The sequence below is a fragment of the Salvelinus namaycush genome, chromosome 15 (assembly GCF_016432855.1).
Source record: "Salvelinus namaycush isolate Seneca chromosome 15, SaNama_1.0, whole genome shotgun sequence".
Classification (NCBI taxonomy): domain Eukaryota; kingdom Metazoa; phylum Chordata; class Actinopteri; order Salmoniformes; family Salmonidae; genus Salvelinus; species Salvelinus namaycush.
Window position 1 is genome coordinate 27257084 of NC_052321.1, and position 22587 is coordinate 27279670.

Here is a 22587-nt window from a genome sequence, read left to right on the forward strand (position 1 = left end):
AACAGCCCCCCAGCGTGAGTTTGTTTTATGCGTGATGTCAGAAGGCACTCACTGTTCCAGAATTGCATTGTTATGCAACAGGACAGTTAACTTGCGCTGCCTGCTAATTATCTATAGGTGGTGGCGACCCGTCATTCAGAGCAGGTGGGGCAGCTTTCCACCTGTTTTGAGCCCTACATTATTTTTACTTTTGTATGTTATTTTGCAATTAATACGTGTCACAATATCATTGAGTTAATAAAGCCGCATACAAACAGGCAGCTTCAAAATGCAGGTGTTTCAGCCTAGCTCAGTGTTTTATGTGGTGTTGGGGCAGGCCAGCAGAAAGTAGAAGCATTGCACCATGATTGGCTCAGCATTGCACCGTGATTGGCTCAGTGTTCTGTCACTCATGGGACACTACGTCACCTGCTTTTTGTAAGGGGAGACATCAAGAATGTGAGCCCTCCTGTGTCCTGCCATAGACTTAGATTAGAAGTGCCCTTCCAAGAAGGCTCAAGGTCATTGGCCACAGAAATGACGTCAAATCACGTTATATGTACAGTAGCTTTGATTGGACTGATCATGTCAACATCTTAGTTTCACAATATTAGCTAGCAGTCATCATCATGATTCATGAATCAAGTCTACTGGCAAATCTTTTTTAATTCTTGTCCTATGAAGAGAAATAATATAGATAAAAACGTATCGGTGCTCATCGGCCATTGAACATAAACATTACACAACAATTTGGAAATCGCTAATTCAACAATGAGTTGTTTGGAAGGAATCAGTGACATTGGCTAACCGCAAGCATTGCAACTGGGAAGTCAGACTGGGAAAATATGTTTTGAACAGTCTACCAACTCGGAATTGTAATTATTTTCTTTGATGACAAAATTTGCACAACTAGGTGAGTCCAAATATGTCTTATACGCTGCTGCATACATTTTGTAATATGCCAGGGAGATATGGTCAGCCATATCAGCTATGTTTTTTTAAAAGGCAGTAAATGAGGCTGAATAAACTGTTTCACTGCCAGACAAGGCTCCGCTGATAGCCACTTGTAGCGCTGGTAAGGATTCACTCCATGGTGCTGAAACGAAAGCTCTGCTGTTGGGACAGCTTTATGTAGGCCCTAACAGTTTGTTGGCACCTCTTGTCGCCGTTATAGTGCAATACATGTATTGTTTAGTGTTATGTTGTACAGTGGCTGTGCTGGCATGCATCTAAAAAATGTTGGGGGGGAGTTTGCCCCTCTATGCTAAAATCGCCACTGTCTATAGGTTATGTTTCAACTTGTCAATTTCCAGTTGTATTCAAACCACTTTTATTTTCAAACAACAGTCTGAATATTGATGTGTTCCGTCTCCTCATTAATTCACATAGACGTAGCCCATTTCACTGTGGTGGACAATTTACGTTTGAGGCATGCTATGCTAATATAAGAAGAGGATTAGCTAGATGAGCCGGACAAACTTCTCTCTTCGATGAGAGCCCAAGCACTCCCCCAGTGTTTCCCCAGATCAAATATGCAAACAGTTGCACATCTCAAGTCAGAACAGAACCTGCACTAAATTCTTCCCCCCAGCGCATTTTCCAGCTGGCGCCCAAATTGTCTTCATTGTTGTTTTCCTTACTAATAATAACTTTGGACATGTGTGCATTCCTTTCAAAGTAAGTGCCTTATTACATTATCATAATAGTTTCTGTATATCGTGGTATGTTGTTTCTACTGTAGCACACCATCTGTATGTATGTATGTATGTATGTATGTATGCATGCAGCATAATGTATTCTGTGTTTATTCCTTTATAACCACGGACACGCAAGCTACTCATTTCATAACCTTTATGGTGTTGTACTCAATTATGCTTATGTAGCTAGCTACATTCTTCTGTTATCTCTGTAAAACAATGTTAATGGTGTCAGAGAAGTATTATCTTTGAAGCTGTATCCTTTGAAGCTGCCCTGGCCTTATAAAGGCCTGTGTTTGGCCCGTTTAGCATAGCTCTGCTTTTCCCTGCCCTGCCCCTCTGTGGAGCTCTTCAGTTACTGTTTCTTATATCATTCATAATTGTGATTTTGTCAATGCAACTTATTGTTTTTATAGCAGTGTTATGTTACTTCATTGTAACATTGTTTTATTGCTATATCCTGATACTGTATTCTAATTACAAATATTTCCTCTTTATTCTGTACTTTCAGAAACCAACCACACAAACAGCATTGAACCTTATTTGACAACATCATGACTAGAACTGGACATCTTTCTTGCAGAAGATTGAGGCCAACTTTAGTATTGAAGCAATTTAAGTATTGGTAGTGGTTGAACAACAAAAACTAAAACTAGGTTTACTAGAGGTAAAAAAACAGCAAGAAAAGACTGACAACTTATTAATATGCATAACTCATATTTCAGTATTCATATAGTGATTGAACAACAACTGCTTCCCCCCCCCCCACAGCCCTAATGGCTTAGTACCTGTTAAGTCAGTCAGTCAGTCAGTAATTGCTGCAGATGTGCTCAATAGTGCTTAAGCATATGGTACTCCACAAAGCATGGCACAACACACAGGGGTGTGTCACAAACTAAACACGTACATTGTCAAACTCCTCTGCTTCCTTCTCCTTGTGCCGGACAGGTAGACTGTGCATTGCCTCCGTGTGCGACTGCCTTGAGCAGCAGTTTGAGGGACTTTGCAGGAAAATGCCATGCAGTAAGGCGTAGGGGATTGTTTACAGCAGGACGACCCCCAGTGGATGGGTGCCGAGGGGTGTGGTGCTCCTCCAGCAGCTCTCATGAGGTTCTCTCTGTACTTTTGGTAGGTAATCACCTCACCTATAGGGGAGAGGGAGTGGGGAGGATGAGGGAGTGGAGAGGATGATGAGGGAGTGGGTAGGTGGGTAAGATATTGTCAATATATTTGTATGTGAACTGTATGTCCAATTACATAAAACCTTGTTTAGTAATCTTCTCACCTGTTAGTTGGTGGTGAACTATGTGGCCGCTGAGGACGGCAGTGTTGACCAGATTGAAAAATATCTTCTTATACCACTTATACCAGTTTTCCGAGCGCATTCCACAAAGCTGTTTATCATGTCCGCCTTATCCACTGCCCCCATTTTGAGGTTATAGTCAAGCACACAGTCTGGTTTGATCTTTCTCTCTCCCATCAGGTGGTCTACCTTCCCTGTGGCCGACATGGTTGCTGTATGGATAGTAGAAAGGACATGGATGTATCGTTTGTCATGTCACTTTACTGCCAACCGTTACCTGTTCTCCTGGAACTCCACCTCCCCCCTCTGCATCTTCCTGCTTCCGAATGCCGGCATCCACTTCCTATTCGACCGAACCGTGCCACAGGTCCCAGTGCTGTTGGAGAGCAGAAGCTGGAAGAGTGTAGGACTGTTGTACCAATTCAAATAAATATCAAATGTTATTGGTCGCATACAGATAATTGGCAGATGTTATTGCAGGTGCAGCTAAATGCTTATGTTTCTTGCGGAAATAGTGCAGTAATACCTAACAATACAAAACAATACACACAAATCCCAAGAAATGTAAAGAAAGAAATTAAGAAATAATACAAAGTGTGGCCCTTACCAAGATGAGGGACGAGCATGGTCCTCATAAGCATGGTCCTCATAAGCCCCTCATAACGTTGGATATCAGTGGTGGACCCTGTGTAGACTATAATGTCTTTGACAAATCCTGCCTTCACTTCGCATATAACAAAGAACTTCACCCCAAACCTGTGCCTTTTAAAGTGAATATATTGATGGAAAACCAGCATACCCTTCCATAACATCAGGGACTAACTAACTAACGTGCTTCTATATCTGCATTGCTTGCTGTTTGGGGTTTTAGGCTGGGTTTCTGTGTAGCACTTTGTGACATCTGCTGATGTAAAAAGGTCGTTATAAATACATTTGATTGATTGATTGAACTAATGCAGCAGCATAGGTGAATTCGCGTAGGAGGTTAAGAGAACGAGGTTAGGAAAAGGGTTAGGCTTAGCTACAATCCAAGGGGCCAGGGTTCTGGTCTTGAAGCACGATTTTGACTGCTCTTACAGTTTTGCTTTGGTACTGCAATTTAACTGACTCCCGGCCCAGAAAGACAATTTCCATACACGGCCACATAGAGAAGTCAGATTTGAAAATTCCTAATAAGACACTTAAAACATCCATTGAATTATTTAAACTGAATCACTCACAACCGAAGATATTAGCATTTTATATTCATTCAATGCCTGCCATGTTTTTGGATGATGTGATGACGACTTTGTCGCTGCTCCCTGTGCGCAGTGAGTGCTACAGTATGTTGGTCCTTATTAACCGGATGCAAAATAGGAGGGGGGTGTAACTCTATATTAGGAAGGTGTTCCTAATATTTGGTATACTCAGTGTATATACTGTATTCTTGTCAAGGCTCATCCTATGTATTGTAACTACTGCTCTACAGACTTTTTCTATTTATATACTGTCCATAATATTCTAGTGTCAAAATTGTGAAGTGTAAATAGTATAATTTTGGTCATAAAGTCAGTCTCGTCCAAAAAGGAGATGATAGGAAAATGTATGTCACAGAATGAAGGGTAAATAACAGTTTTCTGTGGGCTGGGTTTATTTTATTCCTACCCACATGCCCACAGCTGGCAAGTAATCATCAATTCAGAGCGCAGCTGCACAGGACCCGATCGTAATGCCATGGTCAATTTGGTTTGACATTCGATATCCCTATGGGGTTATTTGTACATCTCACTGGGCACACACTGGTTGAATCAATGTTGTTTCCATGTAATTTCAATTAAATTACGTTGAACCAATGTGGAATTGACGTTGAATTGATGTCAGTGCCCAGTGGAATGGGGCAATATTTTAAAAGGTAACAGCTCCAACTTTCTATGACTTAAAAACCTCAAACCAACTTTAAATTCAAGAAAGTCATATACAAATATTGAAAGCATTTAATGAGACAACTGAAAGATGTGAATTTACATTGTGCAATTTATTGACAGTCCCTAATTATCCCCAGAGATAGGCTATCCAAAGTCAAACCAACTTTGCCACGGTTGCACACCAGCCCGTTGAAAATAATTGGCGAAATAATTTGGCTAACTCTTCCCACCTGCGAACACACAGAAGAGACACCCAAAACACCCCCCAAAACTAACTCATGTTTGAATTCAGTCATGGTCGCTAGCATTTGAACCAAATCTAAAACGTGGCCAAATGAGGAATTGCAGTCGCCCTTTAACAATTTACAGACATTTTTTCAAAAACACATTTACTGGAAGAACTGCGCAGATGCAAAGTTTGGTAAAAGAATTTCAGTAAAATGTACCTGTTTTTTATGTGACCACGTTTTCCAAAAAACTCAGTTAAATATCTGCTCTGTACTGAGATACAAAGATGTCTGCAGCAACAAAGGGGTGTCAGCTATAAAAATAAAAAACATTTTTTTGTCGTCACATACACCGGATTGGTGCAGTGAAAAGTGTTGTTTTACAGGGTCAGCCATAGTAGTACACCACCACCGGAGCAAATTAGGTTTAAGTGCCTTGTCGGCTTGGGTATTCGAACAACAGCTTCGTTAAATAGTACCCGCAAAACACCAGTCTCAATGTCAACAGCGAAGAGGCAACTTCGGGATGCTGACCTACTGGGCAGAGTTCCTCTGTCCAGTGTCTGTGTTCTTTTGCCCCTCTTAATCTTTTCTTTTTATTGGCCAGTCTGAGAAATAGCTTTTTCTTTGCAACTCTGCCTAGAAGGCCAGCATCCTGGAGTCGCCTATTCACTGTTGACGTTAAGACTGGTGTTTTGCGGGTACTATTTAATGAAGCTGCCAGTTGAGGACTTGTGAGGCGTCTGTTTCTCAAACTAGACACTCTAATGTACTTGTCCTCTTCCTCAGTTGTGCACCGGGGCCTCCCACTCCTCTTTCTATTCTGGTTAGAGACCGTTTGCGCTGTTCTGTGAAGGGAGTAGTACACAGCGTTGTACGAGATCTTCAGTTTCTTGGCAATTTCTCACATGGAATAGTTTTCATTTCTCAGAACAATAATAGACTGACGAGTTTCAGAAGAAAATTATTTGTTTCTGGCCATTTTGAGCCTGTAATCGAACCCACAAATGCTGATGCTCCAGATACTCAACTAGTCTAAAGAAGGCCAGTTTTATTGCTTCTTTAATCAGGACAACAGTTTTCAGCTGTGCTAACATAATTGCAAAAGGGGTTTTTAATAATCAATTTGCCTTTTAAAATGATAAACTTGGATTAGCTAACACAGCGTGCCATTGGAACACAGGAGTGATGGTTGCTGATAATGGGCCTCTGTACGCCTATGTAGATATTTCATAAAAAATCTGCCGTTTCCAGCTAAAATAGTCATTTACAACATTAACAATGTCTACACTGTATTTCTGATCAATTTGATGTGATTTTAATGGACAAAAAATTTGCTTTTCTTTCAAAAACAAGGACATTTCTAAGTGACCCCAAACTTTTGAACGGTAGTGTATATTACTGCCTTAATTTTTGCTGGACCCAGGAAGAGTAGCTGCTGCCTTGACAGTGGCTAATGGGGATCCATAATAAACACAAATACTGTTGAAATAGTTGTTGACATGCTGAACCATCCTAAGGGTGGATTATATAACGTTTAATGGGGTTGGGGAGGGTGTAGTAGAAGTTGGGAATTTATTTGGTTTGGAATTCTATTTCAATGGCAGTACAGTTTTGGGCAGATCATGAGTGATCGTACATTCCAGCACAGTAGGTGCCTGCATGCACTTTAAACGTTTGTTTGCGGACAGCCATGATATCGAAGAAGAAGAAGAAGGTTCGCGTACATTCTACGTGCGCGTTCACATTTGGGCGTAGGAATCTTGTGATACGTGCGTCAGCTGTCACGGGGGAGAGAGCTAGTTGACGCACGCGCTTGTGTCTCCATGCAAGCTGGCGAGTTGTTTAGACACGAAATAGTCTGCAATTCTACTCGCAGGAAAGAAAGAGGTATCGACTTGTTACAAAACAGTGTAAATATCAAACTGGACCAAGCGGATTCTGTGACCGGTTCCAGCAGGAAAGGGGCTGTGTACCGCTGCAGAAGGTGTAGGGTTTAGTTATAACGTATTTGTTGTAGGTCAGGTGGTTGTGCCGAAGAGAGAATAGCAGGTTTCTCGGATGGAAGCTGGCTAGGGCTAGTCTATTTCTTGTCAATTAGTTAACTAGCTAGTTTTACCTCGTCAAACACATGACAGATTGTCAGTAGTTGCTGCATAGCAAAACATAGCTAGGCCGAGTCGGCCGGTTAGCTACCAAGCTAATGACAAGATAACTTGCTCAATAGTTATGTCGAGCAGTTTTACAAATAAAACGTCTTTGCTAAGCAGCTCTCCACAGAGCCCTGAGAATAGGTTTTCATCTGTCGGCAACAACAACAGAGACTGGGACTTGGAAAAAGATGTATTTGTATGCTGCTATGAAGAGCCTATTGGCGAAACAATGCTGGCGGGGATGCACTCGGTTCAGCCAGGTCTGGACAGGCACATGCCGCTGCTGCGAGGCCGCCACCGTGTTCCTCCGGACTGTATGATACTGGGCCTAGAGAAACCTTACCCCGGCTGTCACAACAACCGGAGACCTCCCGCAGCCTACATAGACACCGGTCCTCTCGACTTCAGTGAAAATGACCGGAACGCCACCCCGGTGTTGGAAAGCAGAAAGAGGACTCGGAGCAGTAGTTCAAGGAACCGGTATAACGAGGTTGTCACAGAATTGGGACCCGAAGAAGTGCGTTGGTTTTACAAAGAGGACAAAAAAACGTGGAAGCCTTTCATTGGACACGACTCTTTGAAAGTTGAGGTCATGTTCCGTAAATTCTGCGAACTGAACCCTGGAACGACCAAGCGCCAGGGTTCTTTGGGAATGGATGAAGCGTATGAGGAAGATAATGCAAGCGGGGTGGAAGCGGCAACTGGGGGGTCGAACGGAGTCGAGCGAGCTGGACCAGTGCCGGAGCCGAGAACTAGGGTGAATAGGGACAGGGGTTCGATGGAGAGAACTGACTCCTCAGACGAAAGAGACCTTGATTCAATTAACATCAACGTAGAGGCTGTATGTGTCAGGGGTGGGCTGTATGAGGTGGATGTTAAAGACAGAGAATGCTATCCTGTGTATTGGAATCGTAAGTATCAATAGGAAGCATTCTCTTTCCTCCTTATATACCCAGCATTCCTCTATATGTATTTTTTTGCTTGCAAACCCATGTGTGCAAGAGGGTTACGCTTTAAAGTATTTTAGTTGACGTCAACCCATGTTGCAAAGTGCTATTCATCTGCCACTGGCAAGCAAACGCATCAGTGCTAGATGTTGAGTGGTGCCCATAATCTCTGGTCTTAATTCCTGCTGCGTATCTCTCCAATGAGAGGCTGCAGACTGCATGGACAAATCACTACCAGGTCACTACAGAGATTACCTTGTATATACTCACGAGATCAGAGATGGCATGGTGTCACCATCTCTCATTCATGCCTACTATGCAATCTGTCTGTCTACAATATGCTTTAATGTACAAATATAGGCCACAAACAGTACCTGTCAAAAGTGATATCCCAAGTACAAATACAGTAAGCACACTAAAGTTAAAAAATATATACAGTACCAGTCAAAAGTTTGACACCTCCTCATTCCAGGGTTTTTCTTTATATTTACTATTTTCTACGTTGTAGAATAAAAGTGAAGACATCAAAACTATGCAATAACACATTGAATCACAAAGCAACCAACAAAAAGTGTTAAACAAATCAAAATATATTTATATTTGAGATTATTCAAAGTATCCACCCTTTGCCTTAACAGCTTTGCACACTTGGCATTCTCTCAGCCAGCTTCATGAGGTAGTCACCAGGAATGCATTTCAATTAACAGGTGTGCCTTGTTAAAAGTTAATTTGTGGAATTTCTTTCCTTCTTAATGCGTTTGAGCCAATCGGTTGTGTTGTGACATGGTAGGGGTGGTCCAAATTTGATATTTTTGGTTCCAACTGCTGTGTCTTTGTGAGACGCAAAGTAGGTGAACAGATTATCGCAAATTTGGACCACCCCTACCATGTCACTACACAACCGATTTGGCTCCAACGCATTAAGAAGGAAAGAAATTACACAAATTAACTTTAAACAAGGCACACCTGTTAAATGAAATGCATTGTCATCAAGGCAAAGGGTAACTATTTTGAAGAATCTAAAATAACAAATATATTTGGATTTGTTTAACACTTTTTTGGTAACTACATGATTCCATATGTGTTATTTCAAAGTGATGATGTCTTCACTATTATTCTACAATGTAGAAAATAGTAAAAATAAAGAAAAACCCTTGAATGAGTAGGTGTGTCAACTTTTGACAAGTACTGTATAGTCACAATCTGGAATAGGGTCAGAAACATTGCCTTTTAAGCAACCTAATGAACCCAAAGTTTATTTGTGCTACCTATCACAAACCCACAAAAGTGGCCTATTAGTCTAGCCACCGTCCCGGGCACTGCCTCCAATGAATGTATCTGGACTGTGCCAACTAATTCATGCAGATTTACAAAAAAGTCAGCCATGGTGGTATAGCTGGTTGCTATAGAGCCCTGGATTACTTGAGCAAGCCAGCGAGATAGCCATGCATCCCTTTAGGGAGAATGAAATATCTCGCTGAGTTCGCCTGAGGCAACACTAAGTGACAGTTGTTTACTAGGATCTTCCAGCTAGATGTTGTAGTCAGTTTGAGGCTCTGACTATGTTTGGGCCTGTAATATCACTGTTTGACATGCTTGAGCTAGCTTAGGCCTGTATCTTCTCACTAGAGTCTGTTTTGTTGAGTAAGACATTTCTAAGGGTCCATTGGTATTTTCATTGTCCTACATCTGTACTCTCTGTACTACATCCAATGATAAATTAAAGCCGAATACAAATGTAGGCTACTGTGAAAGTGATTTCCGTAAGAGCTTTTTTCTGTCTTTGCGGCTCTATACTATAGATGGTGTGTGTTGGTTACTACCTGTTTGTAGGAACAGTCACACCCAAGCTCTGTGCCATTAGATAGAAAAACACACATTACAGAATGAAGTGTTGTGGTCATGCTCTCACCAACGACTATTAATTCTAAACTAATCAGTTCTGTAATCAACTTTGCCTCCCTCCACACTCCACTGAGATTGCCAATGCCTAGCTTTATGGGGTGCCTTATTAGGCCTACCTGTCATTGCAGCCTTCACAAAGCAACTACCTAGATGTATTTGCATTTGGTGTCAGCACCACACACACACACACAGTTGTTACCTGCTGGCTCATTCTACGTTACCAATTTTTGTCTATTGTCTAGCATTTTGTTCCCCGTCTAGCAAACAATCAAGGGGAACATTGAAAAGAAAAGGGGGAAAAAATGTAATGCTTTGTAAATCTCTCTAACTTCCCCCTGCTCCATTCTCTCTCCCACCCTCAGAGCAGGAGAGCATTCCTGTCATGAGGGGCCAGTGGTTCATCGACGGCACCTGGCTCCCATTGGAGGAGGATGAGAGTGACATCATCGAGGTGGAGCACTTGACCCGTTTCCTTGGGCAGCAAATGCAGGACAGCTTCGACTCTGACTCTGTGGTGGCCAAAACAGTCGACAGCAAAGATGGTGAGACAACACCAGGGCTTGTGGGAGATATGGTTTAGGCCTAAATAAATATTTATCAAGTGTAGGCTTACACTTGATAAATATGTAATGCATTATTCTAAAGACTGAATACTGGTTGTCTCCAACCCTGGTCCTGGAGAGCTACAGTCTGGGCTAGCTTTTGGTCCATAGCAGAACTGAAACGCTTGATTTCACTAACCACGTCTTGATGATTTGTTGATTAGCTGAATCGGCTTGTTCTCCAGGACCAGGGTTGGATACCAGTGCTGTAGCCATGCTCTCTCACAATCTTCATCTGCAAAGTTCTGCCAATCACTACTAACCTGACTATAATTCCAGAAAGGTACTTATCTATAGAGAATTTATAGATAATGCAGTGTGGTAGCAGCTGTCAAATGGGGTTCTCTGTAGATGGTGTCTGGCTTAGTTATGGACTCCATTGAAAATAACACCCACCTTTGCCCAGCTTATCAGAACTGAAAAGTGTTGTTGGGACTCATAAACCATAACGTATTAGCTATCAGGATCTCCCTGTAGACCAGAAAGGGGAAACATACCAGATTGTCTTTGAGGATGTTGATTGTATTGTGTTAGCCCAGAGTCTATTATAGGTAAAAGTGTATTTCTCATGCAAGGCTCAGACAGCAGTTTGTTTCAGGAATAGCTTGTTGGAGCACTCAGAAAACAAATGACAAATGGAATCTTTCAGTCAGCAATTCCCTCCTGAATGCACAGTCTTCAGCCCTGTGAAATGGCTGCATCTTCTGTGATGAATGTGAGTGTGTGAATGACTTTCGATACCAGAGGTATTAAATCAGTGTGTCACCAGGAGAGATTGTGTGTATGTGTGTGAGAGAGGGAAAGTGAAGGAGAAGGAAAATGTCACCTTTATGTTTGCCTGTGTGTGTGTGTAAGGGCAAATGCCACCAGTGTTGGTGTGTGTGCTGTATCTGTGTGAGAAATAATCTGACGTATCAATGCTAAGCTTGAAGACAACTTCTATCTCAAACTGAGAACAAGTGCTGCTTTCCTACCAACCAAGGCCAGCGCCATCTCCTCAGTGTGTGGCACTCTGAATTGGACCATAACACAGTGATTAACCTCCCATTTGTAAATGATCATGACTTGCTCTGACTCAGTGTTAATCAACATAAGTTTAGTCCTTGAATGGGTCCCTGATCAAGCCTCTATTTCAGACCTGTTCTGAATGCGTCCAATAGTACAGTCTGTTCATTCATACAAGGACAGTCTCGCCCTTCAGGAGCAATAGGGGACTGTATATATAGTCATGAGTAGACTGGCTGGCTACTGGAGGTTGCCTTATTGCCAATGCAATGTTCTCTCAAGCGCCTGCACGGTACTAGCTACGCCACTCAAATTGAATCACAGACATGAGCTGGTGGAAAGAGAGGCCACTCGCTCTCTACTAATCCATGTGGGGACCAAACAATTGATTCCCATTCAAAATCCTATTTTCCCTTAAACCTAACACTAACTGTAATTCTAACCCGACTTGTAAACCTAAAGCCAAATGTCGCCACTTGTCCGAATTTCCCTTGTTTTACTACCCCTCCTCCTCCCTCTTTCTCTCACTCTCTATCTATCCCTCTCTTTCTCACACGTACACAAATATAAACACACACCGAGGACACAAGTCATAATCAGTGTGTTTGAAATGGGATTAGGATTACGGCAGCGGTTGTGTCACTTTCACGTAGGCACCCACAACCCAGCCCTTTCCAAATCCCCCTTTGAAAGCACTGCCACATCCCATAATTTCCATTTTGAGTCACCTCTTTGATAGAATACAAAACTGTTCTGTTCTAACGCTTCACCACATTTTTTTATGAATTCATTCAAGGATTCACTTCAAAGTTATTTGTTAACATATTCTGCAAAAGTCAATGAAGTCTTGAAAATGACAGTGAGTCTATTGTACCATATACAGTAGCTTACCGAAACGGATTCTCTGATCAAGGCATAACTTCCGAAACAAGTTAGCCTGCCTGGACGAAAATTAAAAGGTGTGATGAGGTGATTTAGTTTTTGTATAAAAACCCCCCCAACATTTTGGAGTTATGCCATTTCCCAATGTTTTTGAGCTTGGTATTATATTTGAAGTCTTTGTCATATATGGCAGAGCACCCAGCTAATAAAGCGAGAGAGTGTACCTGTTACCCACTTCACAATACTGCATTACCCTCTCTCCTTCTCTCCCCCTCTTTCTGTCTCCTTTCCTCTCCTCCACCCATTGTTCTCCCTCAACTCTCTGTCTTTCTTTCACCCTCTCACCCTTCCTCCACTTCTCCTTCTTTCTCTTACCCTTCCTCTCTCCCTCTTTCTCACCCTGAAACCCAGCAGCCAGCTCCAAGACTAATGGAGCTGAAAGCAAGTGTTGCGGCTCGCAGGCCTGTTATGTAGGCATGAGATCATCATAATGCAGACAGGATGAGATCATCATAATGCAGACAGGATGAGGGCTCTGTTCTCTCCTGCCCTTGGTTATTGCTGCTGTGTCAGTCAAAAAGGGTTCCTCATTCCTCAGGCGTCTATGGGAAAGGGTGACAGTGACAGTTTGCCACTTCATTTGTAGTTGATGGCTGCCACTGTTGTCTAATTTGAGGATGGAAATTGACAGTTGCCACAGATAATGGCCCACATGGCAGCTATACTGTGACGGGTTTACTGATTTCAGCAGCTACTGAAGCTGGCAATAGGCTGGTTCACAGAATACAGAGAGTCTGTCTTACTTGCCAGTCTGGCTTGGAAGTTCCTCTCAGAGGAAGAAAGTACGAAGTATCACTATGATAGTCTTTGTTGTACAGAAACCGTCATTTGGCAAAAACATTTTTGATACTGTAGGGCAGGCCTTTATGCTCAGTCGCTCGCACACACATGCACAGAGTTGCTCCATGCAGTGTGACTGAAAAGTCCCATTGGGGCTCCATGACCCTCTCACTGTGATTACATCATCTAAGGAGCAGGGTGTTAATAGCAAGAGGCCCCCTGATGGCTCCCCTCTCAGGTTTTAGGAGACCCGAGTAAGCTTTATGTGATGTCTTTTTGACTGTGGACACATTACACCTTTTGTTTGTCAGACCTGTTTAAACATGCACTGGCTGTGTATCACTTAGGGAGGCTGTTTATGGAAGAATCCCTGGTGGATATGTGTGTACTGTGTGTATATATGCCTGCGTGTGTCTGTGTTGGAGTGGTGGGTGATGGCAACAGAGAGATGCAGGTATGTGAAGGGACTGTGTACTGATGTGAGAATCTATCATACGGTTGTGTTTTGAAGGCGTTTGAATCAGAGAGATTTGCATGTGGGCTGACTAGAGGCTGGGCCAGGGCTCATGACGGTGGGGTGTACTTCAGTCCGTCAGGCTCCTGGAGCGTTACGGCACGCAAAGCCCCACAGGCACACAGGGTCATATGTCAACAACACACACAGGCCAGAACATCACATAATGTCATGTCACAGCTAGGGCTGGGAACTGCCAGGGACCTCAATACGATATTATTAGGAAACTTTGGTGCCGATACTATATGTATTGTGATTCTCACAGTTCTATATGTATTGTGATTCTCACAGTTCTATATGTATTGCGATTCGATACTGTGATTTTGATTCAGTGTTCCAAACATATTGCTCACCATATGTCTGCTGCAGAGGGACAAGAGAGAGACATGAGAAAACGAGGTTTGATCCGTCATTGAAATAAAAGTGCTGAAGACAAATTGTCACCCTATTTAAAAAGATGGACAACAAGCTATGAAAGAAAAATACTGCAGTTAGTGAATAGGCTTCAGGTACAGCCAACTAGCAAAATAAATGATATTGCGATATTGTCAAAGCGATACGATATATTGTCAAAAGTAATATCCATATGTAACTATAGATTTTCCCCCTCCATCACTAGTCACAGCTCTAGTCTACAACCCAGGACAATCGTCATGGCACACTGACATTTTACAGTTAGCATACTATTCGCTAAGCTTTCAATAGCTAGAAGGCCTATCATTCAAAATACAATTTTTTTGAATCATAAGAGTTTTAGACACACAGTTTAGTAGTGTAATGCATTTGTATGTTTATTTGAAGGCTGAATACCTCCGGCTGTATGTCGCTATGTGGGTGGGTGGCTGGATACACTTGATGGAGAATAGCATGGATGTGATGTGTTTGACCAGATACTGTAACTGTAGCATTCTGTTGTGCTGGTCTTTTCCCTGGCCAATTAAATCCAAAGCTCCCAGTGGAGTAGACGAGCTCTTAACCAATATGACATTTGGAATGTCATTCCATTTGAGAGGTTTATGGTGCTCTCTCTCAAACAGAGAAATCCACACCAATGGACCTTTTGATTCAAGATGTAGGTCAAAACATGCTCAGTGCAGGCCATGTCAAAATGTAATCTATACTCCATAACACTACCGTTTTGTCTCCAATTGTCAACATCCAGAAATGTACCATATTGAAACCCTAAATCCAAGATTAGCCTTTAATCATGGCCACACAAGCCAACTTCAGTTCAGAAAACAAGTCAGATATATTAATGCTGCATTAGTAGTAATTTTAATGATACAGTAATATACTTCATAAAGCAGGACAGCCCCAGACAGTAAGTTGTTAAGCAGGATAAAGCCTATTTGTTTCCAGCCACTGTTGTTGTGATGTGGTCCCAGATGGATCAGCTGATTCATGTCTGTCTCCAGACCCTCAGAGGGTGGCGTTTCTCTCTTTCTCCCTCTGTCTCTCTCTTTATTTGTCGTTCTCTCTCCCCCCTGTCCCTCTTGGTCTCCCTCTATCTATCTATCTCGTCCCCTCTCCCAGCCTGTCCTGACAACACTTGTACATTCAGCAGGTTTCACCCAATCCCAGCCCAGCTGAGGAAAGCACTGCTGTCATTTGCAAGTCTGATCTCTTGGTCCTAACCTCCGCTCAAATGGTACAATTATAGCCCTATCCGGAATGGAGATCCACATTCATTTGGTAATCAAATGCCTGTAAGGATAGGAGACATCTCAATACCATATCCACACCCATAGTTATTCTGCTTGACTGATTATGATACTATTTACATTCCAATACACCAACGTTATCCTAAAGTCTTATTATTATCCAAATACAACTCCCCCTTGACAACTTGCTTGCGCCTGGGTATTCTTGATGGACCGATCACAGCCTATTTATAGCTGTGAGTAAATGTGAAATATGAAAGCAGTCACAGCACAGCATAATACCTTTATGGCCAGCTGAGCTCCCAGCTCAGGGTTCTTCTGGTTTAATAGGAGCACCCTCATGTTGACTAACACTCATTAAACATAAACTCAGTTCAATCAGCTAAGGCCATTACTTCCCTCCAACAGTAAGGTCCACAAACAGAGCTCTGCCACAGGGCAAGGCCTAGGTCATGTTATCTGAGTCAGTGTGAAAATGGTGACTGGTCCTTTTAGGTCAGGGCTAAGTGGCACTGCACAGTCTGACAGCAGCCATAGGCTATGTGATGATATCAAGTCTGACACAATGGTCTAATGGAATGACATTTCTCTAAATGGTTGCTTGATAGCTGTGAGAGAGAGCGAGTCTCACTGTATGGCCAGTGTGTGGGAAGGAGTGAGCAGTTGCTTGGACTTTAGGAAATATCTTAGAGGGCAATTTCCTCCTCTCTGTTCTCAGAAATGGTTCTCGCCTCTGTTCTCAGGAATGGATATCCTTCCCCTGAAGTTTTTCTGACCCACTAAAATAATGTAGCTCTGGTTTTTTAGACTAAACATGAGCAAGGGGGGAAAAAGCTGTAAGGCGGGCTACTTCTAAGAAACTTCTCTGTCGGCGGCCCACTCACTTTTGGATCGTTGTGAAATCCTCTTAAAATATTACGCTGTTAAGTCTGGCTTTTACTTTGATAGCCCTCCAACATTTTTTCAGGAACATACTTTTAAATTTGATGTTAGAATGTTGTTTTGCAATTTGTACTCAACCTGTTTGATAAGATGAATGACAGCTATCTGGCTGAAAGTACTATACAACCATGTATCCCTCTTACCACTCTGAATATGTTATGTCGTATATCATTGTCATGTAGCCTCCATTGACCAACCATTTTGTCCTAGGCAAACAGTCATAATTGTCATGTTTTAAAATGATTTTATACAAAACTATCTGTTCATTACCAGCACATGATATAGTCCACACTGAGTGCCCTAAAGGCAGTAAAACAAGAATAATGTTCAGGTGCTACCTCAGTCATCTTGGGCATATGTCAAACAGCGCTGCAAATGGGTTTCAATGTTCCCTCTCAGCTCAAGATTGTGTGCAACAGCAAATATTGACATGTTAATTAAGCCACCACAATGAAGAGCCATGTTCATATAGACATAGGGACAGGTTTTATTCGAATGAAGAACTTTGCTTGTCAGTTGAATGAAGCTAATGAAATTTAACAAAATGTATTAATGGTTAGGCTATACGCTTCAAACTTTTCCTAATTATTTTTTTAATCACTTTTGAACTTTTACTAATGCACATTTCTGTGACATTTTCTGATGTGAATACTAGTCAACAGCTTCTAACCAACAGCTGTACTATACACCCACACAAGACTCAGGGTGGCTACCTGATACCAGCGCTGCTTGACAAACGCCCTCCAGTCTAACAGTGATGGCAGTGGGTAGCCCTTTGTGACAAAACACAAGTCATGTCCTTCACTCACTCTCTCTTGGTTGTTAGTTCTCTCCCACCTGCCCCCTTTCTACCTCCCCTTTCTTTTCAAATGGAGTGGATATCAACCGAGTGCTACAACTAAATGTCTCAAGCGCAAGCGCTGCTCAGGTACTGTAACGCCAGCCTTTTTTTTATCTCCTACATTATATCTGCTATACTCCCTCACTCTCTCCTCTAGATCTTAGGTCTTGATTGAACTAGATCTTCGCTCACCCCTTTGAGCTCTCCCTAGAACTAAGTCCAGTTAGACAACCCAACCTGCTCTAGTAGAACTGGATCTAGATTAGATGGCTCCTCACTCCTTTAGTTTAAACTGGGCCTAGTCATTAGAATGCCCCTCTTCCTGTGTCCCAGAGTATGTCACTATTACTGCTGCTGCTTTCTGGACTTTTGGATGATACCTGCAAGTCTTGCTCCGGTCTGTCTGTTAGTGGTGGTAGAGCTAAGTAAGTGGAGAGTCAGTTAGCTAGTAACATCTTTCCAGGCTCTCTAAATCCAAATAGAAAAACGAAGGATCTGAGCTCAATAAGCTGGTTCTCCAAAAAGCCTCCCCTTCTCCGCCTCCCCTTCCATCTAGCGGCTTGATCACATCTTAATGAACCTCCCATATCACCACCACAGCGCTGAAGAGAATGAACAAAGCTCTCGTTTAGAGGCAACAGAAGCACCATTCAGGCCCACATAGCACACTGCTCTGCAGGCTGCACTATAAGCTCCAGCATTGCCTCAATGGATGGAATAACTGCTCCTTTATTGCTGGCAATAGGAGTCTGCACTATCTGCAGCACTGTAGGGCAGGGGTTAGCAACTAGATTCAGTGACAATTTTTGTCGTGGGTGGGGTGGTCGGGAGGCCACAAAATAATTATAATAATTTTGTACACTGCACACCACAACAAAGTCCAAAAAATAACAATTTCATACCTTGATTACATTGAGACATGATCATGTCTCTTTTTATTCGTAGAAGTACAGATTTCCAAATTAAACACATTTTTAGCTGAATTTATGGCGATTTGTCTTTTGACAAAACTAAAATCCCCCTTTTTTATAAAGAGCTTTGGGGGGCCAAAAAAATATCCATCGCGGGCCAGTTTTGGCCGACTGTTGCTGACCCCTGCCCTAGGGCCAATCTAATTCAGTACTGGGTTGCATTCAGCAGGCACAAAACGTTCTCTACCATTTTGTGGTTCATGAATGTGACCCTAATGTCCTAGCATTGAGAGTAGTACTCCCTCTGTGGCTCTCTACATAATGTGGAACCCTTCAGAGGCTAGGAACATATCCAAGATGTTTGGCAGACCCTAGTTAGGCGTTGCCTGTAATTGTCACACTAATTCTCCCATGCCAATTAAGAGACAATACTGCTCTGAGCTAGCATCCTAACAATAACACTGTTTAAACATAACAGTAATTCATTTGAGGAAAGGAGCTTTGCCTTGGTTTAGTGGCATAATTACCTATCTCAGGGACAAAGCTACAAGAGGCGCTCTCTCGCTCTGTTTCTCTCTCTCTCTCTCTCTCTCTCTCTGTCTTTCTTACCTCTTTCACTCTAGTTCTAGCTCTTGGTCTCTCACACGGTCTCTAAATCTATCTACAACTTTTTCTCCCTCTTCCCTCGTCCTCTCTTGCTCTCCTGGGCATAGTTGGAAAGCCTCCCATGTAAACCTCTTAACCTCTCTGTGGCTGACTGTTAGATCCTTTGGTGTGCTTTGATCCAGGCCTCCCCCTCTTCCCCTCGCTGGCTTGTCTGCTCTGCCCTGGGCTCCCCTGTAAAACAGGATGCTGTCTCTGAGAAGCTTGTCCATCTCATTTGGCAACATGAGCACGTTCCCCATTCCCCACCCAGTCAGCCATGATTTATTTATTCCTATGGCTGGCTAATGGGTAAGACTGAGTACCTGCTGCCTCCTCAAGACATCCCGTTTTACAGTGGACTCAGAGTAGGTGTAAGCTAAGTGGTGAGGTTGTCTTTCCCTACTGTACTTCTCCGGTCATTAGAACAGATCATTCTATCCCTGCTGCCCGCCGCCGCTTCTGTAGAGTACTGTAGTAAGATGATGTACAGTAGTGTGGTATAGTGCTGGTTGTCAATTCCATATAAATTCACCTCCTGATTTGGCTGAATTGAAGTGGAATTGATCCCAACCTTGGTGTGATACTTGTTGTGAAGCATGCTTGTGTGATTTCCAATGATTTCCAATGATAAATGAAAAGATGCTACTCTAACCCGGTGAAAAGTTCTGCAATACTGACAAATCTTTACCCTCAGGTCTTCCAATGCAATAGATTCTTATGACCATCGACTGGGTTGAGTTTTCTTTTTACTTTGGCAAAAGCTGCTTGGTTGGGATTCAGTCCCATCCCTTCTACACATCCCTCTCTTAAGCCCCAATGTGTTACCTCTCCTAAATGGAAGAGCTGTCTGCCATCTAACACAGCTTCTTCTTCATGGGTTAAGTCCAATTCCACACTGTCTGCCATCTAACACAGCTTCTTCTTCATGGGTTAAGTCCTGAGCTCCTGCTTGTCATTCCATTAAGCCATTTTGGATCATCAGGCTTCTGAGGGGCCCTGAATGGAGACTGATCAACTGGAGCATCCATGACTGCTCCTCAATCCTCACCGCGCTGATGAGATTAGAACAGGGACGTCCTGCTTTACCCCTCCACGTGACTCTCACAAAGACACTGTTCTATTCCCCGCTGGTGGTTCTACAACACTTCTCAGATGCCTCCAATTAGGAGGTGGAAAGAAGGAGAGAAAGAGGGGAAAGGAAGGGAAGAAGGTGATTTAAGGCTTTAATGTCCCCTACTCTGTAGATTGTACTGCATTAGTTAAGAGTTTTCTGAACACCTGCTGAGTGTTTTCAGAGCATAAACAAGCTAATGCACCAGCAGTAATCTGGACACGATCTGAGGAAGCGAGCACTCTGGACAGAGTTTGATACCGTTGTGATGCTCATGCTAAGTGCCCCCCCCCATGCTAAGTCTCGCTCTCTCTCTCTCTCTCTCTCACACATGATTAGTCCTGCGCAAGTACAAAGCACTCCAGACTTGCATAAAAAATACAAATACTATTTTGCCCAAAACATACAGTTCCAGTCAAAAGTTTGGACACACCTACTCATTCAAGGGTTTTTCTTTATTTTTACTATGTTCTACATTGTAGAATAATAGTGAAGACATCAAACTATGAAATAACACATACGGAATCATGTAGTAACCAAAGAAGTGTTAAACAAATCAAAAAATATTTTATATTTGAGATTCTTCAAAGTAGCCACCCTTTGCCTTGATGACAGCTTTGCAAACTCTTGGCATTCTCTCCACCAGCTTCATGAGGAATGATTTTCCAACAGTCTTGAAGGAGTTCCCGCATATGCTGAGCACTTGTTGGTTGCTTTTCCTTCTCTCTGCGGTCCAACTCATCCCAAACCATCTCAGTTGGGTTGAGGTCGGGTGGTTGTGGAGGCCAGGTCATCTGATGCAACACTCCTTCACTCCTTCTTGGCCAAATAGCCCTTACACAGCCTGGAGGTGTGTTGGGTCACTGTCCTGTTGAAAAACAAATGATAGTCCCACAAAGCACAAACCAGATGGGATGGCGTATTGCTGCAGAATGCTGTGGTAGCCATGCTGGTTAAGTGTGCTTTTAAACTCTAAATAAATCACTGACAGTGTCACCAGCATCGCATCATCACACCACCTCCTTGCTTCACGGTGGGAACCACACATGTGGAGATCATCAGTTCACCTGCTCTGCGTGTCACAAAGACACGGCGGTTGGAACCAAAAATCTAAAATTTGGACTCATCAGACCAAAGGACAAATTTCCACTGGTCTAATGTCCATTGCTTGTGTTTCTTGGCCCAAGCAAGTCTCTTCTTCTTATTGGTGTCCTTTAGTAATAGTTTCTTTGCAGTAATTTGACCATGAAGGCTTGAGTCACTCAGTCTCCTCTGAACAGTTGATGTTGAGATGCTTCAGAGTTCAAGTAGCAGACACATTTATTTGGGCTGAAATATGAGGCTGGTAACTCTAATGAACTAATCCTCTGCAACAGAGGTAACTCTGGGTCTTCCTTTCCTGTGGCGGTCCTCCTGAGAGACAGTTTCATCATAGCGCTTGATGGTTTTTGGGACTGCACTTTCAAAGTTCTTGAAATGTTCCAGATTGACTGACCTTCATGTCTTAAAGTAATGATGAACTGTCGTTTCTCTTTGCTTATTTGAGCTGTTCTTGCCATAATATGGACTTGGTCTTTTACCAAATAGGGCTATCTTCTGTATACCACCCCTACCTTGTCACAACATAACTGATTGGCTCAAACGCATTTAACAAGGTACTCCTTTTAATTTAAATGCATTCCAGATTACTAGCTCATGAAGCTGGTTGAGAGAATGTCAAGAGTGTGCAAAGCTGTCATCAAGGCAAAGGGTGACTACTTTGATTTGTTTAACACTTTTTTGGTTACTACCTGATTCTGTATGTTATTTCATATTTTTGATGTCTTTTTTTATACCTTTTATTTAACTGGGCAAGTCAGTTAAGAACACATTCTTAGTGGGTTAACTGCCTTGTTCAGGGGCAGAACAACAGATTTTTACCTTGTCAGCTCTGGGATTCGATCTTGCAACCTTTCGGTTACTAGTCCAACGCTCTAACCACTAGGCTACCTGCCGCTACTTTGTATTATTCTACAATGTAGGAAATAGTAAAAAGAAAATCCCTTGAAGGAGTAGGTGTCCAAACTTTTGATAATTGTTTAACTCTTTAGTATGTGTACTTTACTGTATTTGTACGTGAGATATCACTTTTCAACAGTGCAAGTAAAAACAATCGCTGGAGGACGTCTTTAATGTCCACCTCTTCTAGGAATCCTTTTGTCCTGGACATTTTAACATTGTCCTTTTAATCCCTCCTGATTGTCTCTATGCACCCCAGGGTTCGGTCTGGACCAATACCAAAGTACCCGGTCACCTCTTCACGTACTGTACCATACAGTGAATCTGTGGCAATCAAACCTCAATGTGACCGGCTCAACCCAGTCAACCGGTTTTCATTTATCGTTCATGTTTTCACTCTTACCTGCCCTGTTGCCCGCTAAGATAATGAGGCTGAAATCTAATCTAGTCCTCTGTATGATCTGCACAACCTGAGTGTAGCCCATCCACATTGGTGATCGAGCTTACCATAGAGACCCAA

The 22587-nt window shown here is 42.6% G+C and overlaps 1 protein-coding gene and 1 long non-coding RNA gene across 3 annotated transcripts in view; both read left to right on the plus strand.

Moving 5' to 3' along the window:
- Nucleotides 1-569: 569 nt before the first annotated feature.
- Nucleotides 570-5460, plus strand: LOC120060390. Its single transcript, XR_005478222.1, has 3 exons — nucleotides 570-892; nucleotides 2625-2804; nucleotides 3160-5460. It is a non-coding gene; the product is annotated as an uncharacterized LOC120060390 (long non-coding RNA).
- Nucleotides 5461-6860: 1400 nt separating this feature from the next.
- ddhd1a (DDHD domain containing 1a) overlaps nucleotides 6861-22587 on the plus strand; it is a 40982-nt gene continuing 25255 nt past the window's right edge. Inside the window, exons 1-2 of one of the 2 annotated variants that reach the window (XM_039009678.1) lie at nucleotides 6861-8174; nucleotides 10478-10657. In XM_039009678.1, the coding sequence (XP_038865606.1) occupies nucleotides 7340-8174; nucleotides 10478-10657 (1015 nt within the window). In that variant the 5' untranslated portion in view covers nucleotides 6861-7339. The remainder of the gene's footprint in view (nucleotides 8175-10477; nucleotides 10658-22587) is intronic. The other variant, XM_039009679.1, reaches the window with a different exon arrangement.